General features: G+C 47.3%; 6 protein-coding genes across 6 annotated transcripts; 4 read left to right on the top strand and 2 right to left on the bottom strand.

Annotated features, from left to right (window-relative positions):
• Window positions 1–1,828: 1,828 nt before the first annotated feature.
• EDB91DRAFT_1049906 (Yqey-like protein-domain-containing protein) lies at window positions 1,829–2,265 on the top strand (the record flags this gene model as incomplete). Its single annotated transcript, XM_041313498.1, has 2 exons — window positions 1,829–1,933; window positions 1,987–2,265. 2 exons carry the CDS (start codon window positions 1,829–1,831, stop codon window positions 2,263–2,265), a joined length of 384 nt encoding a protein of 127 aa, XP_041179297.1.
• EDB91DRAFT_1269589 (uncharacterized protein) lies at window positions 2,103–4,829 on the bottom strand (the record flags this gene model as incomplete). The annotated part of the gene is made up of 7 exons (XM_041324554.1): window positions 2,103–3,378; window positions 3,435–3,840; window positions 3,888–4,038; window positions 4,087–4,245; window positions 4,296–4,448; window positions 4,497–4,589; window positions 4,641–4,829. 7 exons carry the CDS (start codon window positions 4,827–4,829, stop codon window positions 2,352–2,354), a joined length of 2,178 nt encoding a protein of 725 aa, XP_041179298.1. The 3' UTR covers window positions 2,103–2,351.
• A 476-nt stretch (window positions 4,830–5,305) lies between these two features.
• On the top strand, window positions 5,306–8,341 carry EDB91DRAFT_1120447 (amidohydrolase family-domain-containing protein). Its single transcript, XM_041318191.1, has 17 exons — window positions 5,306–5,466; window positions 5,528–5,842; window positions 5,914–6,012; window positions 6,072–6,143; window positions 6,201–6,325; window positions 6,381–6,546; window positions 6,597–6,759; window positions 6,809–6,833; window positions 6,883–7,006; window positions 7,060–7,085; window positions 7,133–7,240; window positions 7,297–7,450; window positions 7,504–7,531; window positions 7,586–7,619; window positions 7,675–7,847; window positions 7,900–7,940; window positions 7,997–8,341. Exons 2-17 carry the CDS (start codon window positions 5,530–5,532, stop codon window positions 8,179–8,181), a joined length of 1,836 nt encoding a protein of 611 aa, XP_041179299.1. The 5' UTR covers window positions 5,306–5,466; window positions 5,528–5,529; the 3' UTR covers window positions 8,182–8,341.
• A 62-nt stretch (window positions 8,342–8,403) lies between these two features.
• On the top strand, window positions 8,404–13,509 carry EDB91DRAFT_145628 (P-loop containing nucleoside triphosphate hydrolase protein). The gene is made up of 32 exons (XM_041326226.1): window positions 8,404–8,651; window positions 8,702–8,800; window positions 8,866–9,222; window positions 9,267–9,365; window positions 9,420–9,749; window positions 9,796–9,870; window positions 9,923–9,993; window positions 10,045–10,120; window positions 10,174–10,195; window positions 10,247–10,274; window positions 10,324–10,397; window positions 10,449–10,474; window positions 10,524–10,595; window positions 10,647–10,697; window positions 10,745–10,765; window positions 10,818–10,849; window positions 10,896–11,017; window positions 11,071–11,098; window positions 11,154–11,260; window positions 11,307–11,379; window positions 11,428–11,706; window positions 11,760–11,803; window positions 11,856–11,959; window positions 12,016–12,083; window positions 12,141–12,234; window positions 12,289–12,321; window positions 12,372–12,430; window positions 12,484–12,528; window positions 12,582–12,595; window positions 12,648–12,689; window positions 12,742–12,981; window positions 13,031–13,509. Exons 1-32 carry the CDS (start codon window positions 8,497–8,499, stop codon window positions 13,364–13,366), a joined length of 3,276 nt encoding a protein of 1,091 aa, XP_041179300.1. The 5' UTR covers window positions 8,404–8,496; the 3' UTR covers window positions 13,367–13,509.
• Window positions 13,510–15,383: 1,874 nt separating this feature from the next.
• Window positions 15,384–16,636, bottom strand: EDB91DRAFT_1246203 (uncharacterized protein; the record flags this gene model as incomplete). The annotated part of the gene is made up of 3 exons (XM_041322628.1): window positions 15,384–16,136; window positions 16,196–16,315; window positions 16,367–16,636. 3 exons carry the CDS (start codon window positions 16,634–16,636, stop codon window positions 15,384–15,386), a joined length of 1,143 nt encoding a protein of 380 aa, XP_041179301.1.
• Window positions 16,637–16,823: 187 nt separating this feature from the next.
• EDB91DRAFT_1246204 (uncharacterized protein) lies at window positions 16,824–19,083 on the top strand (the record flags this gene model as incomplete). The annotated part of the gene is made up of 7 exons (XM_041322629.1): window positions 16,824–16,978; window positions 17,035–17,096; window positions 18,079–18,136; window positions 18,191–18,263; window positions 18,313–18,447; window positions 18,496–18,583; window positions 18,737–19,083. 7 exons carry the CDS (start codon window positions 16,824–16,826, stop codon window positions 19,081–19,083), a joined length of 918 nt encoding a protein of 305 aa, XP_041179302.1.
• Between the last annotated feature and the right edge of the window lie 3,671 nt (window positions 19,084–22,754).

The following is a 22,754-nucleotide window of genomic DNA, read 5'->3' on the forward strand; positions in this document are numbered from 1 at the left end:
CATGATAAGTGCAAGTGGTGTTGAAGAATGAATCTGCTGAATATGTAACTCGTTTTGTGTATGAACGGGCCGAGAACTACCATATATTATGCTTTCGTTCGGAGAAAAGAAATGATAAGGATTGGGCCATCCTGTGACTACACAACACAAGAAACATTTGGACAGGCACTCTCACATATCGTTCCTCCAGTAAACTCTAGAATTCGGTGGTACTAGCATTGAAATCTTTGATGCGGTCTTTTCCATCGGCCAGGGGGTTCTTCCATGCCATAGAACACGACCAGGGCGCCAGAAACCAGTCCCAAGATGGTCAAAGGGCCCCAGAGACGTGGTCGGGACGCTAATCTGGCGCTTGAAGATATCAGACGTGGAGCAGCGGGCCTGGTGCATGGCCCGGTACGATCAACGCAGCCGATGTACTTACAGTACATATGACCGTATTTATACATAGTAGCGGCGTCCCCTGAGCAATGCGCTCTGTGTACATAGGACTATGCAAGAGATCACCGGTCACCTCCTCCCTTGCAAGGTCGGATATCCGATCGTAATTCATCGATTCAACGCAGTGGTCTTCGAGTGAATACTGTAAGTTCCGGGTCAGGATTCAAAGTCCATGACCAAACGAAAACATACCACAAATATGAATGGTAAGAAACTTACGCCTTCATCAACTTCGCGCACGAGGCCCTTAACCTTAGCTCAATATTAACATCACGTTGCCATTGTCGTCATCGTTCTGATCGGGTTTTGAAGTGAAACCGAGAAGGCATCTCGACTGCGCGGGAACGCCTGAACTTAGTCGACTTATTTGAAACTTGTCGGAGAAGAATCAAAGATGATGTGAGTGTGACCACTGACTTGACTGTCTCAATCGATTAGGGTGTGAAGTTGTCCGGAACACACCGATATTTCGATGATACTCCAATGATTTAGAACACCATCCGATCACCGATGAGCTGATATGGCGCCCCTTTTAGTCTTGGAGGTGGCATAGGGTATGACATTGGGGAAAATATTGTTATTTACAGGCTTGAAGTGGTTTCACTCCATGATCAATTTCTGAAAAGGTTTTGCCCGCAGGCAGCCCCTCAAATATTCAAATTCAGCAACGCAAAAAGTTCTGGAGCGTACTACACATATAGAGATGCCTACTAGTCCGCAAGTAGATTGAGGATTCCAAGAGAAAGAAGAAGCGAAGGTTTGGGGGAGGAAGGTTTTCCGCTGGCGATTTGAGAAGTATCAACTTCGATACAGGTAGGTAAATTCCGAGGCTCACGCGAGTCTTCGTCGAGTTTTTGTAAATACAAGAACCGACTTGAGCAAGGTTCACAACCCCCCTCGCATCAGATCGACCGTGGCCTGGTACTGCCTAGGCGCGCGTCTACAATAAGTGCTAGTTCAATTGCCTTAGCGCGGAGTTTGAAATAATATCCCGTTCAAAATACACTTTCTTGTTCAACTTAGTCGACGATCGTCATCATGATCATCGCAGCTCTTTCATTGAGACAACCGCATTGCAAAATGCTAAGAATGTCACGCGCGTTATCTGCCACATCAGTTCCAGGGTTAGCTATAGGTTAGCAAACATCTAGCCACAAATTCAAGCATGCATCAGGTTCAAAAAGTTATGCAGATATTCGCCAACAACTATTGTCCGGAGTCAAGACCGCTATGAAGGTAACCATCCTGTTGAATCGACACGATCCTGCCAACGAAACACTTTCACTCGTTTATTAGACCAAGGATTCAACCACTTCCACGACTTTACGCGTGAGCTTTTTATCCGCAACAGTGACGCCGTCGGTGCTAACTCCCGAGGCGCCTAATGATGCAGTCCATTCTCTCGGAAGTTTATGCTGCTGACAAGTCAGCTGGTTCGCTTGTGTCATCCTCCGCTATAAGCGCGATCCTACGGAAAGCCACCTTACGAAGTGTTAGTTCAGAATTTCATCACATATCATTCGCCACTGATGTTTTCATGTGCAGCATGACTCCGCCAGTCAGTTCATCAAGGCTTCCAGACCTGATTTAGCACAAAAGGAACAACGTGAAGCAGACATTCTTACGTCTTTCTTACCCCCTTTGATGTCAGAAGCGGATATTGACCGCGTTCTCAACGAGGTGATTGCTGAGACAACACTCGATGGAGATTCACGCAAAATCCTTGGGCAAGTATACAAGATCTTCTACTCTAAAGTAGATAAATCAAATGTGGACACCGAAACTGTAAAGCGCAAAGCTGAAGCGCTCCTGTTGAACATTTGAATATATTAAGTACCAAGCATAAATAAATTGACAACATTCCAGATAGCCAGGATGTTATTCGACAGTGTAACGACAGTACAAGTACGTTACATAGGCTCTGCAGTGCCAGGGGAGGGTGGATTATCATGCGATTGCGTCACAGTTGAAATCGACGGTGTGTTGCTAGAATCTGGCAAAGCGCTTCGTACCCGAGTGAGATCCTCCACACAACGACTAACTGCAACAGAAACACCCTCGAGTATCCTGAGTCTCTCGTCGATGGCTTCCCGAGTGATTTGATCCATGAGCATTAGCTGCTCATCTGTCAAATTGGGTGGCAGCCCACGTAATGGCGTCTGAACGGTTTCCGCGGTGACGGAAGCGCTGAAACTTGGCGGACGTACTACAGATGGTGGGATTGGCTGCCACATGTGCGTGTCAGCGCCGCGTAATGTACCTATTAGCGAAGGAATTTCATGGGCGGATAATGGTATGAGAGAAGGTATTTCCAAGCCTGAATTCGGCATAGCAGAAGAGCCATTGGCATCAGAAGGTAACACTTCAAGCGCCTCACCAAAACCAGGCCTGACAGCAGGTGTGTCATTGCTAGGTGCAGGTGCCTCATCATTAGATCTCTGGGTATTCTGGTTTCCAAATCGCTGGGATGCGGCGGCGGCGGCAGCCTCTCGTGGATTCGGCCGTGAGTCACCTTGGTCTGAGGCACCCGAAGGCTTTGCGTTTGGCTGAGGAGGGGTCCTTTCTCCAATGGCTGGATCATTACCAAACCATCGGGGATCCATACCCCAGTGACGCCATTGTCCATCGAGGCCAGTGAATCCAGGAAAACGAGGCACAGGCTGTGGAGTAGTTGTGGTTTGAGTGGCGTCTCGTGAAGGCGGTGGCCCTTGGTACTGGATATTATATTGAATGACGACGCCTGGTGCTTGCCCGGGCACCCACCCCTGAGCAACTGCGTTTAGTGGGCGTGGATTATTAACGTTGCGCGGTGCCTGCGGTTGATTTCCTGGAGCCAGTGGGTTGCCAAAATTAATTGGCTGTCCAGGTATAACTCCTAGCTGAGGACCCACAGCACGCTGCTGTTCTTGCGCGGGATTCTCAAGTACACTGCGTCGACTGCCAGGAGAATATAACATCAGCTATTTCAAAATTCCTGATATGAATCAACGCACCAAGTAGGGCAGCTTTGCTGGCGCTCAAGCCAGGATCGAAGGCAATAGAAATGGAAAATATGGCCGCATGGCAGCTTCTTTGGTGTGGTGTTGGGGCCATCAGAATTTTGCTGTGCAGGGTTCGAGCCCGAATCTTCTTCCCGATTCCCAGAGGCGCTATGAATGAACATCTCCTCGCGGCAGATAATGCAAGTTCGATCTGTCATAGCCGACATTTCTTCCTCGCTCGCGTCAGGGTAGCGCTCATCCATGTTGCGAGTGGCAGCTCTATATCGGATAAGCGCGCGCAATCGTGTCACAAACGACCGCCCGGTGAGATAAACATCTCGGATGATGTTCAGCGGCAATCCATAGAATGCCACGATAAGGAGGAAGAATAGAAGGTACGTGGTAAGTTTTAAGAAATCTAAAAATCGTTTACGAAGGGTTGGAATCGATATGGATGTTGCGCACCGGTAACCAGTTCGATATAGAAAACCCACATGCTTTTATTCTGCCACGGAGGCGCATTCTCGCCACCCCTTTGTCTTGCGCGTCTCAAATCGATAACGCAAACGCAATACTTTGCGGTAGTATTCGTAGCGCTCGCCATCAAAATGGCGTACTGAAAGAAATATTGAATATAGATTAATGGAGGATGCAGAACACGCACCTCGCTGGCAAACATCATCATACCCCCTATGCCATTTTTCAACGTACTTTCGACCGCAACCGCAAACATCAATAGGTCTATGCACCAAAGTATGACAAAGAGACTCGTCATTCGAACATGAAACAGTGTGGGAGGGCCGGGATATGGGCGTTGATCCATCTAAATTATTAGTAAATGCATTGCAGCACCAGGTGAAAGAAGGCACATACCCACTCAATTCGGTCCGAAGCAAGCCAGTGAAACGACCTAACAAACAACAAAAAGCCGAACATCAAGGCAAATGGAATGTCAAAGTCATCCCTGAAGATAGTGAATGCCAGCAAAGATTCCGTGACGAAGAACCAAAGACGGTCATATAGACGCTAGTGATCGTTAAGCGCAGAATCAAACACTAACTCAATGAGAGCTACCTCCACCTCCTGAGGACGAAGGGTACCAAAGAATATCTGTTGCACGAGTTGCCCACACAGCAATGCAACAAGAAGGCCGAAATTCGCAAGGATCTGGATGTAGTGTCGATACACATTATGAATCACAATTAACGCACTACGCACCAATACACTGCTATTACTCTTTGAAAGATAAATTGCCACAGAATAGAAATTACTGTGACATCGGAGTGCATTTGCGATGGTCGCCGAAACTGCAATTGTAGAGACTAGACCATAGAGCAGAAGTTTATGAGAATTGAAGGAAGCTACAATTGGGTGAGCTGTCTGCCGCAGAAAACCATTGAGGGGCATTCCCGGAAATGCTAGAAGTGAGGGTAACACTTCAAGCTCAAGCTTAGCTAGTCGGTGTCGAACGAGACTCAGAACGTGTCGTTCTCACGGTGAATCACTGCCGTATATGTCATACTTTCATCATGTAAATATAATAAGGTTCGCCTTCTTTTCACCTCGGATCTGTTTATTCTGTGTTCCGCTCGGACTTTCTGACTATACAATATATATGCTATGCATGTTATTGCCCGTCACAAAAGACCTCTTTCGTGAAGTGTCTAAATGTCTGACCTTAATACATATCAGACCTACACTGTAATGGCATATCGCGGAAATGAGGATTCAGCATACGTCGACTGGCGCTGAGAGTACTTGCAGGTACTTGCTTATCATGGTAGTGAAGTGACCATAACGTTTACGTCGTAAGTCGGATCATTTTCCCGAGGTGTTAGGGCAGTATCATCACCTATTCATGGGCGTCAGGCGCTATTGGCACAGAAGTTACAAGTGCGCCGTTAAAATTCCAATTGTAAAATACAACGTTCCGCATGTGAGATTCCAACGGGCTTCCTATAAAATGTCAACAGACCTTGGCTTCCATCCCCATCAACCAAAACGTCTTGAAATTGTTCCATCATTAAGCTTGCACGACCAAAAGGTGGAGTGGCCCTTTGCATATTCCGCTGATATATTTCGCTAAGGGGTATCATTTGTGCCAGCCATGTCCGAGCTGCATAAACGCCAGGGTCCTGGCAAATTTGTCGACACGGGCTCTCTGAATGTTCCGCCCAGCACAAATGATTCTGTACTGCCTTCGGTGTTGTCTGGGTTTGGCTTTTCTTGTCTTGTGATCCTGACATTTTTTGCTGTCCTGGGGGCTTGGTTTCTATCCCCCGAGGAACCTTCGCCGCTGTCGCATTCATATGCAGTCTGCTCCCGCTCAGGTGCCCGGATTTACACTGTAGATCAGGCTGTATCAAACGTCCAGTGCCTTGTGGTGGACGGATCTTTTATCCTGGACACTGGTACCTTGGGTACGTCAAAATAGACACATGAGCTCAATACAAATACTAAATCGCACTTATCTATGTTTTTTTGCAACTAGAGAATATCATGACACGTTGGGTTGCTAGAGGTCGTCGTCGTTCTTCTCTGCAAATACGCTATTTGGACAAATCTTCAATCGTGGTTCCGGGGCTGAGTGGTAAGCTGCGACGCGGAGTAAAGAAACGTTCTTCCTTGAACGACCTGTAACACTTTCAGATTCACATGCACACATTCTTGAATACGGCGCGAATAGGCTACTTCCTCTCGAAGGTGGAAAGACGATCGAAGGTTTGCATGAGAATGACTTTGCCCCCAGAACGATCTGAGTAGGGAATTTGCAATTAGAAACAGTTGAACTTATCCGACAATATATTTTGGACAACAACGACGTACTCAGTGATCCTTCAAAATCTATTGAAGGTTGGGGATGGGACCACACTTCTTGGCCAGTGGAAGAATGGCCAACTTCGGTGAGCTTCGTAAAATCACGTTGCTATACTGCACGACTCTGAAGTTTGTTTACAGGACGCCCTAGAAAAGGACCCGATAGTGCGCGGCCGGCCAGTCGTCCTACAAAGCAAAGATGGCCATGCATTGTGGATTTCGAAGAAAGCTCTCGAATTGAGTTCCCCGTGGCCATCGGAAGTAGAAGGTGGCGTCATCGTGAAAGATTCATTTGGGACTCCACTCGGTTCTCTTCTTTTTTTGTGAACGCATGGCTTAAAAATAACTAATGATCAGGCGTCTTTCTTGACAACGCCCAGGACCTGGTGAAAAGACCGGCTCCAACTGAACGAGACTTGCTGAAACGTTTCAATACTGCGGTCAACGATGCTTTGTCCTGGGGTTTAACCTCCATCCATGATGCGGGGTTCAGCCCTGTTTCACTGGAGTTCTTCACAAGGTCTACCAATCATTCTCGTGTAAAAATATATCTGACATTGTTCGTGCAGGCAGGCGGCAGCAGGAAATCTTCCCGTACGTGCACATGGGAACTCGTCACCATGTGATTCACAACCGCTCATAGGTTCGAATTTATGGGATGAGATACTTCGAGGAAAGCGGTCCTTACTGGGGAAATCTCTCAAAACCAATCATCAATGCAGGAAATGGCAGGCTAAACGTTCGCAGTGTCAAGATTTTTGCTGACGGTAAAATGATGGTGATACTATTGAGCTGTTAGGCTAACTGCATAGTTGTTCAGGTGCTTTACGCTCTGGTGGAGCAGCGGTGAGAAGCTCCATGCCCAGTCATGCATTTTTCCTGACGTCTCTCAGCTGAACGAGCCTTACTGTGATAATCCCCGCACGAAAGGATTCATGCGTTTGGACCCTAAAGTCTTGATTGATGTCATACCCAAGTATCTAAGAGATGGATGGCAAGTTGTAAGTGCTAATCATCGCAAAAATGATAGGCCTCATTTACTTTTGTCGTCGGGAAGAATGTCCATGCCATCGGGGATTATGCAAACGGTATAGTTTTGGACACATTCGAGACCGCTTTGAAGGAAGTCAATGTAACAGCACTCAGGCCTCGCCTAGAACATGCACAGATCCTGACAGAGACCGACATGGAACGTGTCGGAAAGCTTGGAGGTGAGCATTCTAGTGTTCTCGAAGTCAATGGAAGTAGAATTGTAGTTATGTAGTGATTGCCAGCGTTCAACCTACACATGCGTATGTTAAGCTATTCATCCGAATGTGCTCACTAATGACATGCGTCATGAATAGTATCAGTGACATGTGGTTTGCGGAAGACCGTCTTGTGAGTCCATGCGACTACTGAGCCCTGGCGTCTATGAGTGTTCATCATTTTCTAGGGCCCTGAGCGAGTAAAGGGTTTATATGCCTTCCGCTCCTTACTCGACCACGGTTCTCGACTTGCCCTTGGCTCTGACTCCCCTGTGGAAGACATGAACCCTCTCTCTGGATTCTATGCAGCCGTTACTAGACTGTCTCCTGAAGGAAAATCACCCAATGGCCCTTCGGGATGGTATGGCTTTTTTGTCGAAAAACTTTACGTTCGACCCATTCATGTTTCGCAGGTTTCCAGAACAGCGGTTGACTCGCATAGAAGCCTTAAGAGGTACGCCATGCAAGTCCTCAGATATAAGCGCTGCTGATACGGAAAACATTCACTAGGCATGACAATCGATGCTGCGTATGCTTCATTTACCGAAGGCAGCCTGGGTTCCCTCGTTCCAGGAAAACGGGCGGACTACGTTGTCTTATCGCAAGACATAATGACTATCCCCGCTAATCAGATTCTAAGCACCAAAGTTCATGCTACGGTGATTGATGGGCGTCCTGCGTTTGGGCGCGTTTAGGACATGGTGGATGGAGGTGTGCCAGGGTGTATCCAGAGCAGTCTATTTGGAGTTCTATGGTACACAGGACAGACTCCCTTGCTTACTCCCAAAATACTATGTCTCCTTTACTTTGTTCTTTCTTGAATTTGTAGTGCAAAATATTGGTTCCTTCACCAAATTGGCATGTCGGAATTTGAAATGACCGAAGTCATTATATTAATATTATGCCACAGACGCGTCACAACGCGTCGTTTGCACTAGACCTCCTAGACTGCAGCTTTCCGAGGGTGCCCATCGACTTCATTTAGTACAAGGCATTCACTGCACACTTCGATGCCAGCATTTCAACCACTTACAGGCGAGAAACGGAAGCTGCCACTCGATTCATCCAGCAGGAAGAAAGTCGCGATCGAAAACGCACTCGGAAGTCCCTCAGCGTGTCATGCAAGCAATAATAACGGTGGGGAGGAGTACTGGATGATTCAGTGGTATGCGCAAGACCCAATTCAAGTCATTCGTGCTCACCATGAGGTACTAGGAGATATCCCCAGTACAAGAAACACAAAACTTGGGATGGAGATGCCATCCTAGTTATCACAGGCATCAGAGGGTCGATGTTCGACCTAGAAGGAAAAATGTATGTTCTCTTCATTGGGTAAGAAAATCGAGGGTCAAGGTTAATTTGCGTTGTCCCGCTGACAGAATGGGCGCTGGGTCCTTAAATGCGCTCAAGGCTGAGGAAAATGGAGAGTATCAATTTGGAGGGAAAGAAATCAGGATCGATCATCCAATTTCTCGAGGAGAATACCTGTCTGGAAAGTGCTATGGTCGAGGAAGCATGTCGTCTCCTGCAACCACTGGGAATAACTCCGTGGTACCCTCTTTGCGCGTCACTCCCTTGCCTTCGACGAAGATGAACATACCTTACAAAACCCCATTCAAACCCGTAGACAAGAGGGCTATTGATCTTCTTCCTGTCAGTCTTCTATCCACTCGGAATCCCGCCTCTGCAGGTCCCTCGAAAGCGAAGGTACCACCTACTTACTGGACTGCTAATTGGTGAGCAAGGAGCGAGAACATCGCATATATGCTGACTTTTGTAGGCGGAGGCCGCAGAGCAAGAAGCACAAGACTTGGGACGGTGATGCATTCGTCAGCCATGTCGGTGACAAGCTCACTGTGATATCAGAAAAGGGGAAAATGTAAGTAGGATTTGGTTTTGTCGTCACATACCGATCACTGAATGGTCGGCACAGTCTTGGTCGAAAGGAATGGGATGGACTTGCTCTCCACAACGGGTACAGCTTCAACGCTGGTGGCAAACAGATCGAGTTAGACTCCCAGGTACCAGCATCGCGAATGCCTTCGATCACTGGGATAGAAGATGAAATGCTAGTGCCGGAGGAAGATGTGCCGGTAGTGCTATCTTCACCATCCAAGCCGTCGTTTCTGCTTCATGCGAAAGGCGCTCTCCCTGGCAAAGAGAATGGTATCTACATAGCTGCATCTCCAGGCGCTTCAAAGGTATTCGTGGCCCCTGCGTCATTCTATGGCCAGAAACCGAATAAGAAGCCCAATGAACCGTTGTAAGTTTCTTCAGTTTCTTGTTGATGAGGGTCCTAAACCGGATAGGCATGATTCCGGAGCAGAGGGAGCAATCGTCATGAAAGCGCCGACCCCAGAACATGCTGGGAAGTTCAACAAGAAGTGCGCTTTGACGTTACGATGCTATTAAAACAGAACTCAGGTATAATTGCAGGAACTTACCCACTGTAGCGGTCGTCGTGGATCCCATCATTGCAAGACACCTTCGTCCACACCAAATTGAAGGTATTTATGCTATCTGGCTATGTTGCTTCTGGTTAGCATAATATTTTGTAGGCGTCAAATTTCTGTACGAATGTGTCATGGGCCTACGAAGACATGAGGGTCAAGGGTGTATCCTTGCCGATGAGATGTACGTGGTCATTCTGGCCATTTACGCACTACATTGTTGATATTCACTTTCAGGGGTCTGGGGAAAACCCTTCAGGTCTGGTTCGTTTCATTCGACATTATTCTCGCTCGGTGACACCTTTCACAGACAATTTCTCTGGTATGGACGCTCCTCAGTAAGTTCAGCGCCTGATATTTGCGATACTATCTCTAAATTGGCAACAGAGCAGAATCCATATGTTGGCGCTGGGCCAGTGATCGGCAAGGCCTTGATTGTATGCCCCGTATCGCTGATCAATGTTCGTTTCTATACCTCATCGCCATTTTCTGATTTTCTGACTTGCGAGCAGAATTGGCGCGCCGAATTCCACAAATGGTAGGACAGAATTATGTTCACGCGAATTGATCTTACATCGACCTTTAAGGTTAGGGAGAGATCGCGTCGGTGTTTTTACAGGCGACAAGGACAAATCGACCATTAAGCAATTTCTCAACTCGTATGTGTTGGCACCCATTGATCTTGTGCTCTCCGTTCATTGAAATACCAGGCGGATACATCAAGTCCTGGTCATTGGCTATGAAAAGCTTCGGAGTGTCATGTGAGTGGCACGTTTTTCACTGTCGTGCATGCTTTTACACTAGTCAGAGACGACTTAGCATATTGCAAGTGAGTATTCTTTCCGTCGCTGCAGTAAATGCAAATCTAATGCTCCTGGTAGTCCACCAATTGGCCTGGTTATTTGTGACGAAGGTCAGTTGGTACGGGTAGGATGTGCATGACATTGACCCCCTGGCAGGACACAGACTGAAGTCATCGAATAACAAGACCTCGACAATGTTTAAATCACTACGTACTGTTCGAAGAATCATTCTTTCCGGTACTCCTATTCAGAATGATTTAAGTGAATTCCATGCCATGGTGAGCATGCGACACCTAACTGTTTCTACTTTTCAAGTGCTGACTTGTCGAAGGCAGACTTTTGTAACCCAGGGCTACTCGGTGAGCCTCATAATATTACTTCACAAGGATTGATCAAATAATTGAATAATTATAGATGATCACGCTACATTTCGTAGAGTTTACGAGGTTCCTATCCTTAAAAGTAGAGCACCGGATTGCACGGATAAGGAACTCGAGCTTGGTGAGGCTCGGTCAGCTCAGGTTCGTGGCACTTCAGTTTTACGTTCGGTTTCTGAAGAGCACAAAGCTGTCTGTGATTGCAAAAAGTTTCGTATTGCGTCGGGAAGCCAGCATTCTCAAGAATTATCTTCCGCCCAAATGTATACTCTTTCTCGACCTGCAGTTCAAATATCTGACGTAGTGAACAGACGAATATGTCGTGTTTATAACTCCGACGCAACTGCAGTTATCCATATTCTCGGCCATTCTTAACCCTGATAAGCTAGATAAGCTGATTGATGGACCAACCGCCGAATCGCTTGCTTTGATCAATATGCTCACAAAAGTCAGCAATAGTCCCGTGTTACTCAAGGCTCAGGCAGATAAGGCAAGAGCAACAAACTCGGATACAATTCGCCGGCCAGGTATCGAAGAAGCCTTGAGTTTATTACCTGACAATGCCCGAGTCGAAGACTTCTCCATGAGCGGTAGGCGCCTTGTTCTCCAAGAAAGTCCATTTGTTGATTTCTTTTCATATCAGGCAAGCTTCTGGCGTTGTCGAACCTCCTCAGAGTGATCAGAGAGGTAAGTCTGTTTGATTAATGTACAGCTTTATGTAACAACTATTATCATCCAGCGCACCCAAGAAAAATGCATCATTGTTTCACATTACACATCAACCCTCAATTTGATCGAAGCCTTCTGCAAGAAGAAGTCTTATACTTACTTCCGGCTGGACGGGTACAGGTTTCTTTTCCAGAACTGTAGCATTTTTGTCTTACACCAAACCGTCACAGGCAAACACCAGCAGGGAAACGGCAGGAATATGTCAACACCTTTAATAAATCATCACAACACAGCCACTGTAGGTCACTCAGTTCGCATTTATGAGCGCGTCAATCTGACCTTATGCGGTGGAAAGTTCTTTTCTTGCTGAGTTCAAAGGCGGGCGGCGTTGGGCTCAACCTTATCGGCGCGTCGAGATTATGTTTGATAGATTCCGATTGGAACCCGAGGTGTGTGGCGTATGTAAAGATACTATGGCCCTAAATGCGATCCCTCGTTCAAAGTCATGACCTCCAGTCCATGGCACGCATTCATCGGTGAATAAGCAAATTATGCAAAGGCTCTTGTCCTGATCAAATATTTATAGTGATGGTCAGAAACGGCCAGTTTACATCTATCGATTTCTAACTGCAGGAACAATCGATGGTGAGCGTCTCCTCTAACAAGGCGTGTATTGAGCTTACATCGCCTCCTGGAAGAGAAAATCTATCAGAGGCAGGTGACCAAGATTGGACTTAGTAACTGTGAGTGAATTGTCTGTTCTCTCGGGTTCCAACGCTAAACTGTCGGCATCAAGCGCTTATGGGCTCGGTGAGCCGATCTTTGATTTTCACCTGGTGGGGTTTAAACTATCACATTCAAGGGATCGTCCGGCTCAAAGTCAGACTCATTTTCACGGAAAGATGTACTTCTTCTTCGCCTATAATGTGGCCAGCGACTGATGCCCCCATTTGCAGCTTCGGGACATCTTCCGAGTCCATCCTGAGACAGGCTGCAATACCCATGACCTTTTGGATTGCGGATGTGATGCCGGTCCAAAGCATATCCTCAAAGACGACGACGACGACGACGTGATGAGTGTCGCCGGAAACAATATAGAAGATGGCGAGGATGACGACGACGAAGATTTTCCAGATATCGGTTTCATCAGTGCGTCGCAAGTCAAACCTCGCCGTATTGAGAAGATGGATGGAGCAGTAAGAATATCACTTCCGTCTACAAAATCGTGCTGACCAGGTTATGTAGTACATGAAGAAGAAACAGGCGGAGCTTGCATCACTCGGAGAGTGGACACACATCAACTGCCTGCGGAGCTTGACGAGCGACAACATCCACGATGACATTCTTCGCCATCTGATGCTTCCAAGTGCGAGCGAGGATAAAGAAATCCCCGCGCGCCCGAAATCAAGGCTTGATTCACTATTATCGGCCGTTGACCTTGACCAGATTGCAGCTATGGATGAAGCGACACAAACTCTATCTGTCCGTGATGTCCCTGGTGGCACCATTTCATTCCTTTTCGAGAAGACGTCCGTTTCTACCTTGGAAGAAAATGATGTAGAAGAGGGCTCAGTGGTTTGATGACACTCACAACTTTGTTCTTGATACCTACGACTTCCGGATTCTACACCCTACTTACGAATTTCTCTCATGGTCCAAACGAACTTCAAAAAAGTCACTTGCGTTACTGAGACTGAGCACATAACCGAGGCCCTAATAACTTCCACGGCCTTTGGGAGGTAACGCGGTTTCCTTCCTCTTTGAGGGATTGTCTTGATTCACTTGCGCAGGTCGTGAACACAGCGGGACAATCTCGGTCACTAGCCAATCTCGCGGTTATTGACGGACTTGAGAAGGATCATTCCGGGAGACGCGCCTTTCGTATCGGCATTGACACTAGTATATAGTATCAAAATTATGTACATAGCAAAGGCGGCGAGAACCTGGAACTTCGCCTTTTGTTCTTTCGCTTATGCTCGTTGGCACGACTTCCCCCTCACCACTCTGTTTTTGATGGCGATGAACGACTCAAAACTAAACCAAGGCAGCAAGATGGGAAAATCGGGATCCCATAGCCTTAGAGCCTGGACAGCAGCGTTTATTTCCCAGTTTGTTTCGCAGTTTATTTTATTTACCACGACATGTACAAATAAATGTGACAAGTGGCTGCATCACGCACATGCATGACATCATACATAACATCGTACGGCAACCATGCCTCCAGCCAAAGAGCACATCCAGCGTTTCCATCTTCTGCGAATGGCAGCGGCAATGGTTGCTCAAGTCATTGTGGGCATTGTAGTTGCCTATATGACTCCGTTTCTCGATAAAGAGCCCTACCACACCTCAATCCTCACTGGGCGTGCATGGGTGCAAGAGCTCGTCAATGGGCATCCCAACCGGATCAAACATGAGCTTGGCATGAGGAAGAATGTATTCTGTGCACTTGTACAAGAACTTAAGGCGTGTGGGCTATGCGATTCAAAGTATATACTGCTCGATGAACAAGTCGCTATATTTCTCTACACCTGTGTGACAGGGCTATCAAGCCATCATGTTGTGGAACGCTTCCAGCACTCCCACACCACCATTCAAAAGTATGTTCACGGTGCGGGATATTTGTCGTAGCCTCACACATGTCGCAAGATATTTCAAGAGAGTCCTGCTCGCATTGTCTTCAGCCCCGTTCTACAACAAATTTGTGTTTCTTCCACTGGAGGATGCGCCTATACCAAAGGAAATATTGGAGAATTCCAAACTCTTCCCATACTTTTCAGGTGCACTCGGAGCCATGGATGGTACCCACATCGCATGTTGTCCGTCTACGGAAGAACGTCAACTGTCACGGAATCGCAAAGGCGGCATCAGCCAAAATTGTCTCGCCTGCTGTTCCTTTGATCTCCGGTTCCAGTACATTCTCAGTGGTTGGGACGGATCGACCTCAGACTTGACTCTCTACAATAACGCCCGACTCACTGATCTATACATTCCACGTGGATGGTACTATCTTGCAGATGCAGGGTTTGGGATATGCAGCACACTTCTCGTTCCATATCGCAGTGTTCGATACCACTTGGCTGAATGGGGCCGAGCTGCCGTTTGGTGAGCAACATTCACTATGACCGGACCAATGAATCTTCTCATGCAAGACAGGCCCAAAACATCCCAAGAAATCTACAACCTTCGGCATGCACAAGCTTGAAATGTCATCGAGCGAATTTTTGGGGTTCTCAAGAGACGGTTCGTCATACTCGTGCACCCACCAGAATATAGCATGTTGACACAAGCCCAAATCCCCCCAGCACTTTGTGCTGTCCACAACTTCATCCGGATTCACGATCCAATAGAAATAGAAGAATTTGCCGATGAAGATGTTGTTGACCTTGATCCGGGTGAGCCAAGAGGTGATCTTGCTGAAGGGCCAGCCGACCGTGCAGAGAGGCAACAGGCAACCGAGAACAGAGATAATATTGCGGCCGCTATGTGGGGGGACTACACTAGAATTTGCCGTGCTTGTCAGAATGCAGTGGGACAGTAGATGATGCTGCAAAGTCTACACTAGCTACTATAGAACCTGCTGGTTAATATGTTTGATTTTTCAGTCAACAAAAGACTTCCTCGGTCCGTCATCAAGCATGACCATATAGGCATCAGCGGCACTGACATCCATCTGAAACGCTTCAATAAGCGCTGCCATACTATCATCGTCGAGGTGCTTCTCTAGCTCCTGTGCACGCCGCATGGCTGCCTGCTTGCGCTGAGGTGACAATACTACCAGTGCCTGTGTGACGGTAGATGAGGATTGTGATTGTGAAGTTGTGCGAAAGATGTCAGTGAACTCAGCAAATTGATTGTTGATCGCATAGAGCGCTGCTGACGGTCCACTGACACGCTGGCGTTTTGATGATGGAGCAGAGGTGCCAGACCCAGAAGCTGTGAGCGATGGAGTCATCGAAGACACAGCTATGAACTTGCGCTTGACAGGAACTGGTGGAGGAGTCACTTCCCAGGGAATGATATCATCTTCATCTTCATCGTCACCCTCCACCACCAATGGTTCTCTGTCAACCACCACCCCACCATCAACACCTGTGACCTGCTCCACCAAGTCACCGTGCACCAAGTCATCAGGCCCATCATCCTTCAAAGCAACATCCTCAGGTATTTCTTCATCCACCAGATTATCGCCGTGAGTCAGATTATCGCCGTGAGTCGCCTGTCCAGATTCGAAGGTTTCTTGACCAGCATGAAAGGAGTTGGTGCCACGTGAGAGTTGCGAATGCATGAGCTCGTCCACCTCATGAAAGTGTTTCCAGCCTTTGTTGCGAAACGGCTTTGTATCAGGACGTGTCTGGAAAAATAGTTAGACCGCTGGCAGATGACAGTCATATCGCCACACTGCAAACACACCTTTGCAAATGCTGTCCATTGTGCAGCATCAGCTGGACCAATATTCGCACCCGACTCGTCATCCCATGAAAAGCCTGACTGCGATTTGATGTCGACAATAGCGGCATGCTTTTTCTTGCACTGGCGGCATGTAATCAGCTGGCGCAATTTGGGTAGAGTGGTCACACATACCGAGTTCCACTTGTTTTTACAAGACAGCCCATCCCTATTATTTGCTACATATTTCTCCTTCGCAATGCCGTCTGGTGGCTCCAGTAGATGATCTGCTGCACCTGTAAATGTTGTCTGCTTGAAATTGATGCCATCTCCACCTTCTGCACAATGAATTATGAGATATTCGATGAGGCGGGAGGTCTCTTCAACGGTCCAGTGAGCAGACAAGCCAGAACTTGAAGTTGCGGCATTGTTCGCAGAAGCTGTAGGCTTCTTCCTCGGCGCCATGAATAATAATTAACTGGAGATCAGAGCCGATGCAGATGTCACACAGACCGTCACTTGTTGCCACGCCACATACAGAAACTAACTGCAAAACAAACTGGGAAATAAACGCTGCTGTCCAGGCTCTTACTTCTGATATGAAGAAACTGTTGGATATATTTGGTATGGAATGGTGAATGGTGAACCGGATATGATTCGAACACACTCGACTGCTGACAGTGCTTTCCAGCCTCATGGTGAAGCAGAGGCCGAACAAGCTTATCTTAACAGACATGGTATCATTGATGCAGTCTTGACGGATGATGTGGATGCGCTGGTCTTCGGTGCTCTTCGAGTCATCAAGAAGTAAGTAAGCCTTGTCCTGCCACAATGCCAAGTCACGCATGCTTTCCTGTCCATAGCTCAAGTCTAACGCTTTCTGGAAACGAGTCCAATCCAGCTTTGGACTCGGAGGGCAAACCCAGTAAACACCATGCTATGATATATACACAGCAGAAGCTATCAGGAGGTATCCTATCTTTCTGTTGTCGATGTTTGCAGGAGTGCTCCGAGTGCAGACGTCCCCCCAGTGACCCCACATCCACTAGGCTAGCGCTGGGACGGGACGCTTCGAGGGATGTGAACCGCCACTCACTACCCATAGACCGTAGCAGATACCGAGGATAGGGACGCCCAGAGTGTAGATACCGGGGTTCCCGTGAGGTGTGCCATCATCATATACAGAATATAGAGATCCAGACAGGATGATCCCTGAAATTTCGCATCAGAAACACGTTTCTCCCTGCATCACATGGGTGAACCCTTGGACTTGAATTTGAGATCTGCTAGCTTTGTTGTACACGGCATAAGCTCCGCGTATATGTTCAACTTACGACATCTCCTTGTTATGAGGTGACTGTACTAAACCAACGCTCAATGGTCAATACACGAGTTGATTTCAGTTGGAAGTTCCTGGAACGCGGATCCCAACCTGCGAACCAAAGTCAAGGATAAGGATGGTATCAAACTGATCGTGTATTTTGGCCATGTTTAGTGATTGAGGACTCCCAAGTGGACTTGACGAAAAGTGACACATAAGTGCGTGATCTCTGTTAAGCTGAACTTGCTGATAAGTTTGATACTGGGTCGAAGCGACTCCGGAAGCAGGATGTACGTGGCGTTTGAACGAATGCTGACACGTCAAGCGCTAATACATATAAGCACGGGGTAAAGATGGGTGCGGCTAGGTCAGCTATAGAGGTGTTGCCAGAGATCGCAGATACCATATATTCAAAGTATGCAGGATCGTTCAGATTGGTATCTAGCATCAGTAAACCGGTGAGCCACCCATCTTCTATACTAAAATGACTCGGTCACGTGTAGTTGAGACAACTTGACTTATGACTAATCAACTTGCAAGACAAGATGTGTTGTTAAGTAAGCCACTCGGATTGGTCACGTTCCAGCGCTTGAAGCAGGCGCTGAACGGAACGTTCAACACGCACGTGTGATGGAGAATCGTCGGTATGTAATTCGAAGTTGTGATCGCGGTGTTGCACTCACATGATCTAACTACAGCGGTGCTGAAAAATGCCATCATGATGCTTCCGTAGTGTCGAGTCACTCAGACTCCGAGTCAAGCAACAACCAGGTGAGGATATCCGTTCAGCATTCTCTGCCGCGGGTCTTATTTGCCTTAGCATGTGCCCCTTTTGAATCTCGCAAAAAGACCGCCAGACTCGCCTGTGTCTCGAGAGACCAAACGGCGCGCCATATCCAACAACTTTTCCGCCACTCAACACGCTGCTATCCCCAGGGGAAACACTCATGAAAAGGTGAGATATAATTTCTTTTCAATGGATATATATATTCAACTCCCTTAGAATGTACAAGTCCGAGATCCTTCCATGTCCGAGTTCGAACGGTGGTCTTTGGCCCAGCGTCAGCGTCGCAAGCGTGAACGCCTCCAGTGTGAGGCATGAGGAGTTGGTGAGCAGCCAGAATGTCTCGCACAGGCTCCTCATAGCCCTGAGGCTGAACAAGGGACACGGGCCACCACAGTGTTTGAATGCTGTTCTCTTGGATAAAAGAGATGCCGCAAACGTGAGTGACAGCAACGTGAAGCTCAGCAACCACCAACCACTGGAACACCTGGATCGGCTGCTCGTGAACGTGAACCTACTCCTGGAGCCATGGAAGTTGATGAACTCCCACCTGTACACCAACATGATCATCGCCCTGATGGGATAGACATTGACCTGCCGCCACAAGCTGCAAATATCTTGGAGCCTGTTGACAATCTCCACAACCATGTTCCACCTGCTCCGCTGCAATTTCCTGCCGCAATTCCACCACAACAGTTTGTTCCTCCTCCTTGTTCGCCCCGATCTTCCTCTTGCACGACGGCCATATGTCGAGCCAAACTCGCATCACGATCTAGGCAGAATGGATGTTGCATGCCCCCATTGTAATGCTCTCCATTGGATGAGTGAGTGCTTGGCATCATCTTCAAACCGAAATCTTGCCTTTGGAATGTGCTGTGATCAAGGCCAGGTTTGCATTCCTGCCCTTCGTGATCCTCCAGAGGCTCTCAGGAATCTTTTTGAAGCACGCACTCCTGAAGCCGTGTCATGAATGTTACCAATTGCATCTAAATTTCGATTATCAAACCTAAGAGACCCTATCCGATAAGATTAGATTAGATAAGATCCCTGATAAGATAAGATGGATAACCGATTAACGATCACTATCTTTACATCATATCTATACTACATCGACGTCATCCATCTATATCCGTAACCCTAGATCATCATATCCTTGGAAGTCCTACAATTAGGCAACGGGTTACATCATAAGCATCTACACGCCTCCATGATCAAACCATAACCAAGAGTCCCTTACGAGTCATCTCTCGAAGAGTTATCAATCCTTTCACATCGCAGACCTTCACTTCCCACACATGACATGTTAAGAGTTACCTCTGTCATTCACCGAACCCCTTACATTAGAACCTGTTGCACAGTCACAGCTAAACCCTGAACCCTATCACAGAAGCACCACTCATAGAGAAGCATGCTCATTACCGAAGACCCTGGAGAACCCCTAGATCCGATCGTACCCGATACATCTCCAGATCCTATCTCTTATCGAGATCCTTAATCACCGCTCGAGACTTCTTGTCACAGAACTCTCTCACACCCTTCTTAATCTCCGTTCACCCTGAATAGAAGCAGTACCCTGAGAACCCTGCTTAATTACTGAAACCCCTATGAACCCTTTTCCCTTTCTTGTAGTTGATTGGTTGATAAGATGCCCTATACCCTAGGCGCAATGTTATGATCCTATATAGATATATCACTACCTTTCATACTCAGATATCTCCGCCTCAATAGTAGTATATAGTCTAGGTCGTAGTCAGTAGTACTCCTTAGACTTAACCTCTTTGTTCCTACCCAGTGTAGACTCAGACGTTCACTCTCAATAACATCTCTTTGCTCTTATCCTTGACGAGTCCTAGTGGTTGTGTTAGGCCTTTACCATTTGGTGAACGCTGATCATAACAAGCCGTCGAGTTTCGGACCAACATATGGCAGTACAATGCAGCACTTGCATTCACGTCACTTGGTATCAATATTGATCGCAAAGTCAACAATGGTAGAGGGCCATATGTGTTTCGTGTTCATGGGGAGCTGAGCCATCGAATCGGAGATCTTATGCCTACAGAGGGTCGGCAGCCAGTGTATGCACAATTGTATATTTATGATCCATGGGCAGCTCTGGATGAATGAATGCAACGCAACCGTGATTTAAACCGGCGCACCATGGATAAGCTTCAGACTATTCTCCTGCAATACCACTGTTATTCAATGCTATTTTGTCACACATATGAAGTACTTGCCCAGCAGCCAGCTGATTCTCCTGTTGCCATTTGTTTGCTTGCTGATCCCACCCGAGATCAACGACGGTACAATTTGCCTACTGTCAGTGAGATTGCTGCTATTGTACCTGGAGATGGCACACAAGTCACTGATTCCCATGATATTGTGCTTCATCGACAAATGGGTCCCTTGCAGAGAATTTATGATGGACATAGGTCTTATGCTTGCCTTCACTATGTCCTGTTTTTCCCTCATGGAGAGGACGGATGGCACTGGGATCTCACAATGCACCAACCTGACAAAGAGAAGCTGAACCATCTCTCGCAAGTTCGCTATGCAGCATTCTGATTATTCTCTTGCGAAACGGAGTTCTCAGTCATCCTTCGAGGCAGTGCACTTTTTCAGCAATGGCTGGTGGATACATTTGCTATCTCTGATCAGAATCGTCTGACATATCTTCGCCTGAATCAAGGAAAGCTTCGGGCCTCATTATATAGTGGCCTCGAGGACTCTGTCACATCTGCTGGTGATGACAATGTGGATCTCCACGAGCTTGGTCAATGTTTCATCCTACCATCTTCATACACCGGGGGACCACGATACATGTATCAATGCTATCAAGATGGATTAGCTCTTGCACGCTACTTCAAGAAGATCAATATCTTTATGACGGTCACCTGCAACCCAAAATGGCCTGAAATAGAACAAGAGCTTTTGCCAGGTCAATCTGCTGCCGATCGCCCAGACTTAGTGGTGAGGGTATTTCATATGAAGAAGCAGGCAATCATTGACGATGTGTATAAGAAGGGTGTATTTGGTTGAACAGTTGCGTACATATACACCATCGAGTTTCAGAAGCGGGCCTCCCACACATGCATATGCTCATCTTCCTCGAGCAGCCAGATAAATTGTTGACTCCTGTTGACATCGATATGGCCATCTGGGTTCGGTGGCCTGACCCAGAGACAAATCCGAAGCTCTTTGAAACAGTGAAGACATGTATGGTCCATGGTCCATGTGGGGCCTTGAATCGAAATGCACCTTGCATGGAGGACAGAAAGTGCACCAAGGGATATCCGAAGCCCTTTCAAGCACAGACAAACATCGACCGTGAAGGATACCCTCACTATTGCCGTCCAGATGATAATCACATCTTCAAAGTTGGCCAGCACAAATTGGACAACAGGTGGATTGTGCCGTACAATCCATTCATGTCAACTAAGTTTGACTGCCACATCAATGTTGAGTGCACAGTCTCCTTTGGATCAGTCAAATATGTCAACAAGTATATATGCAAAGGACACGACCGTGCAACCATGGAAATCAACTCACACGATGAAATTTATCAATTCATTGATGGCCGATACACTTCTGCTCCCAAGTCAGTATGGAGAATTCTGCAATTTCACATCCACGAACAACAGCCTCCTATCACGAGGCTGCAGGTGCATCTCCCTGGGCAACATATGGTAACATTTGATCCCGACGAAGACCCTCAGGCTGTGCTCAACCGAGCTGCAAATGAGCAGACTACATTAACAGCTTTCTTCGCAGCAAATGCTGATGCAGGTGCACTTGGCATTGAGGCACGGAGATACACATATCAGGAGTTTCCCCAGCATTTTACATGGAAACCATCGAAAAAAACTTGGGACATGCGTCAACAAGGCTTCGCTCTTGGACACATGTACTATGTTGGTCCAACTGGCGGGGAGCGGTTTTATCTTCGCACCCTTCTGACTGTGGTCAAGGGCCCAACCTCATTCGATGACCTTCATACATTCAACGGCATCGCTTACCCATCATTTTGCGAAGCTTGCCTGGCACATGGGCTGCTGGAAAATGACGGTGAATGAAGACAATGCCTGGAGGAGGCAGCCACAATGCAAACCGGAAGACAACTACGGCAGCTGTTTGCAACTATTTTGCTTTTTTGCTTGCCCACAGAACCTGCAACATTGTGGAATAATTTTCGTGCACATATATGTGATGACCTGCGCCATCGACTGATGGTTGTTGCACAGCGGGACAACCCAACAGACATTGAAGTATATGACTTCGGCCTGTATCTCTTAAACCAAGTGCTGGAAAAATCAGGCTCTTCGCTGCGGAATTTTGCCATGCCACTGTCGCAGCATGACTGGGGTGCTCATATTGAGAATCAAAACTCATATATCGCTGAACAGCTGTCATACGATGTGCAGGAGGAGCGTCGACAAGCACTCCAGCATATTCCCCTACTCAACGCAGAGCAACAGGAAGCC

Source organism: Suillus paluster (genome assembly GCF_016628075.1).
Source record: "Suillus paluster strain FC165 chromosome Unknown EDB91scaffold_14, whole genome shotgun sequence".
NCBI classification, from domain to species: Eukaryota; Fungi; Basidiomycota; class Agaricomycetes; order Boletales; family Suillaceae; genus Suillus; species Suillus paluster.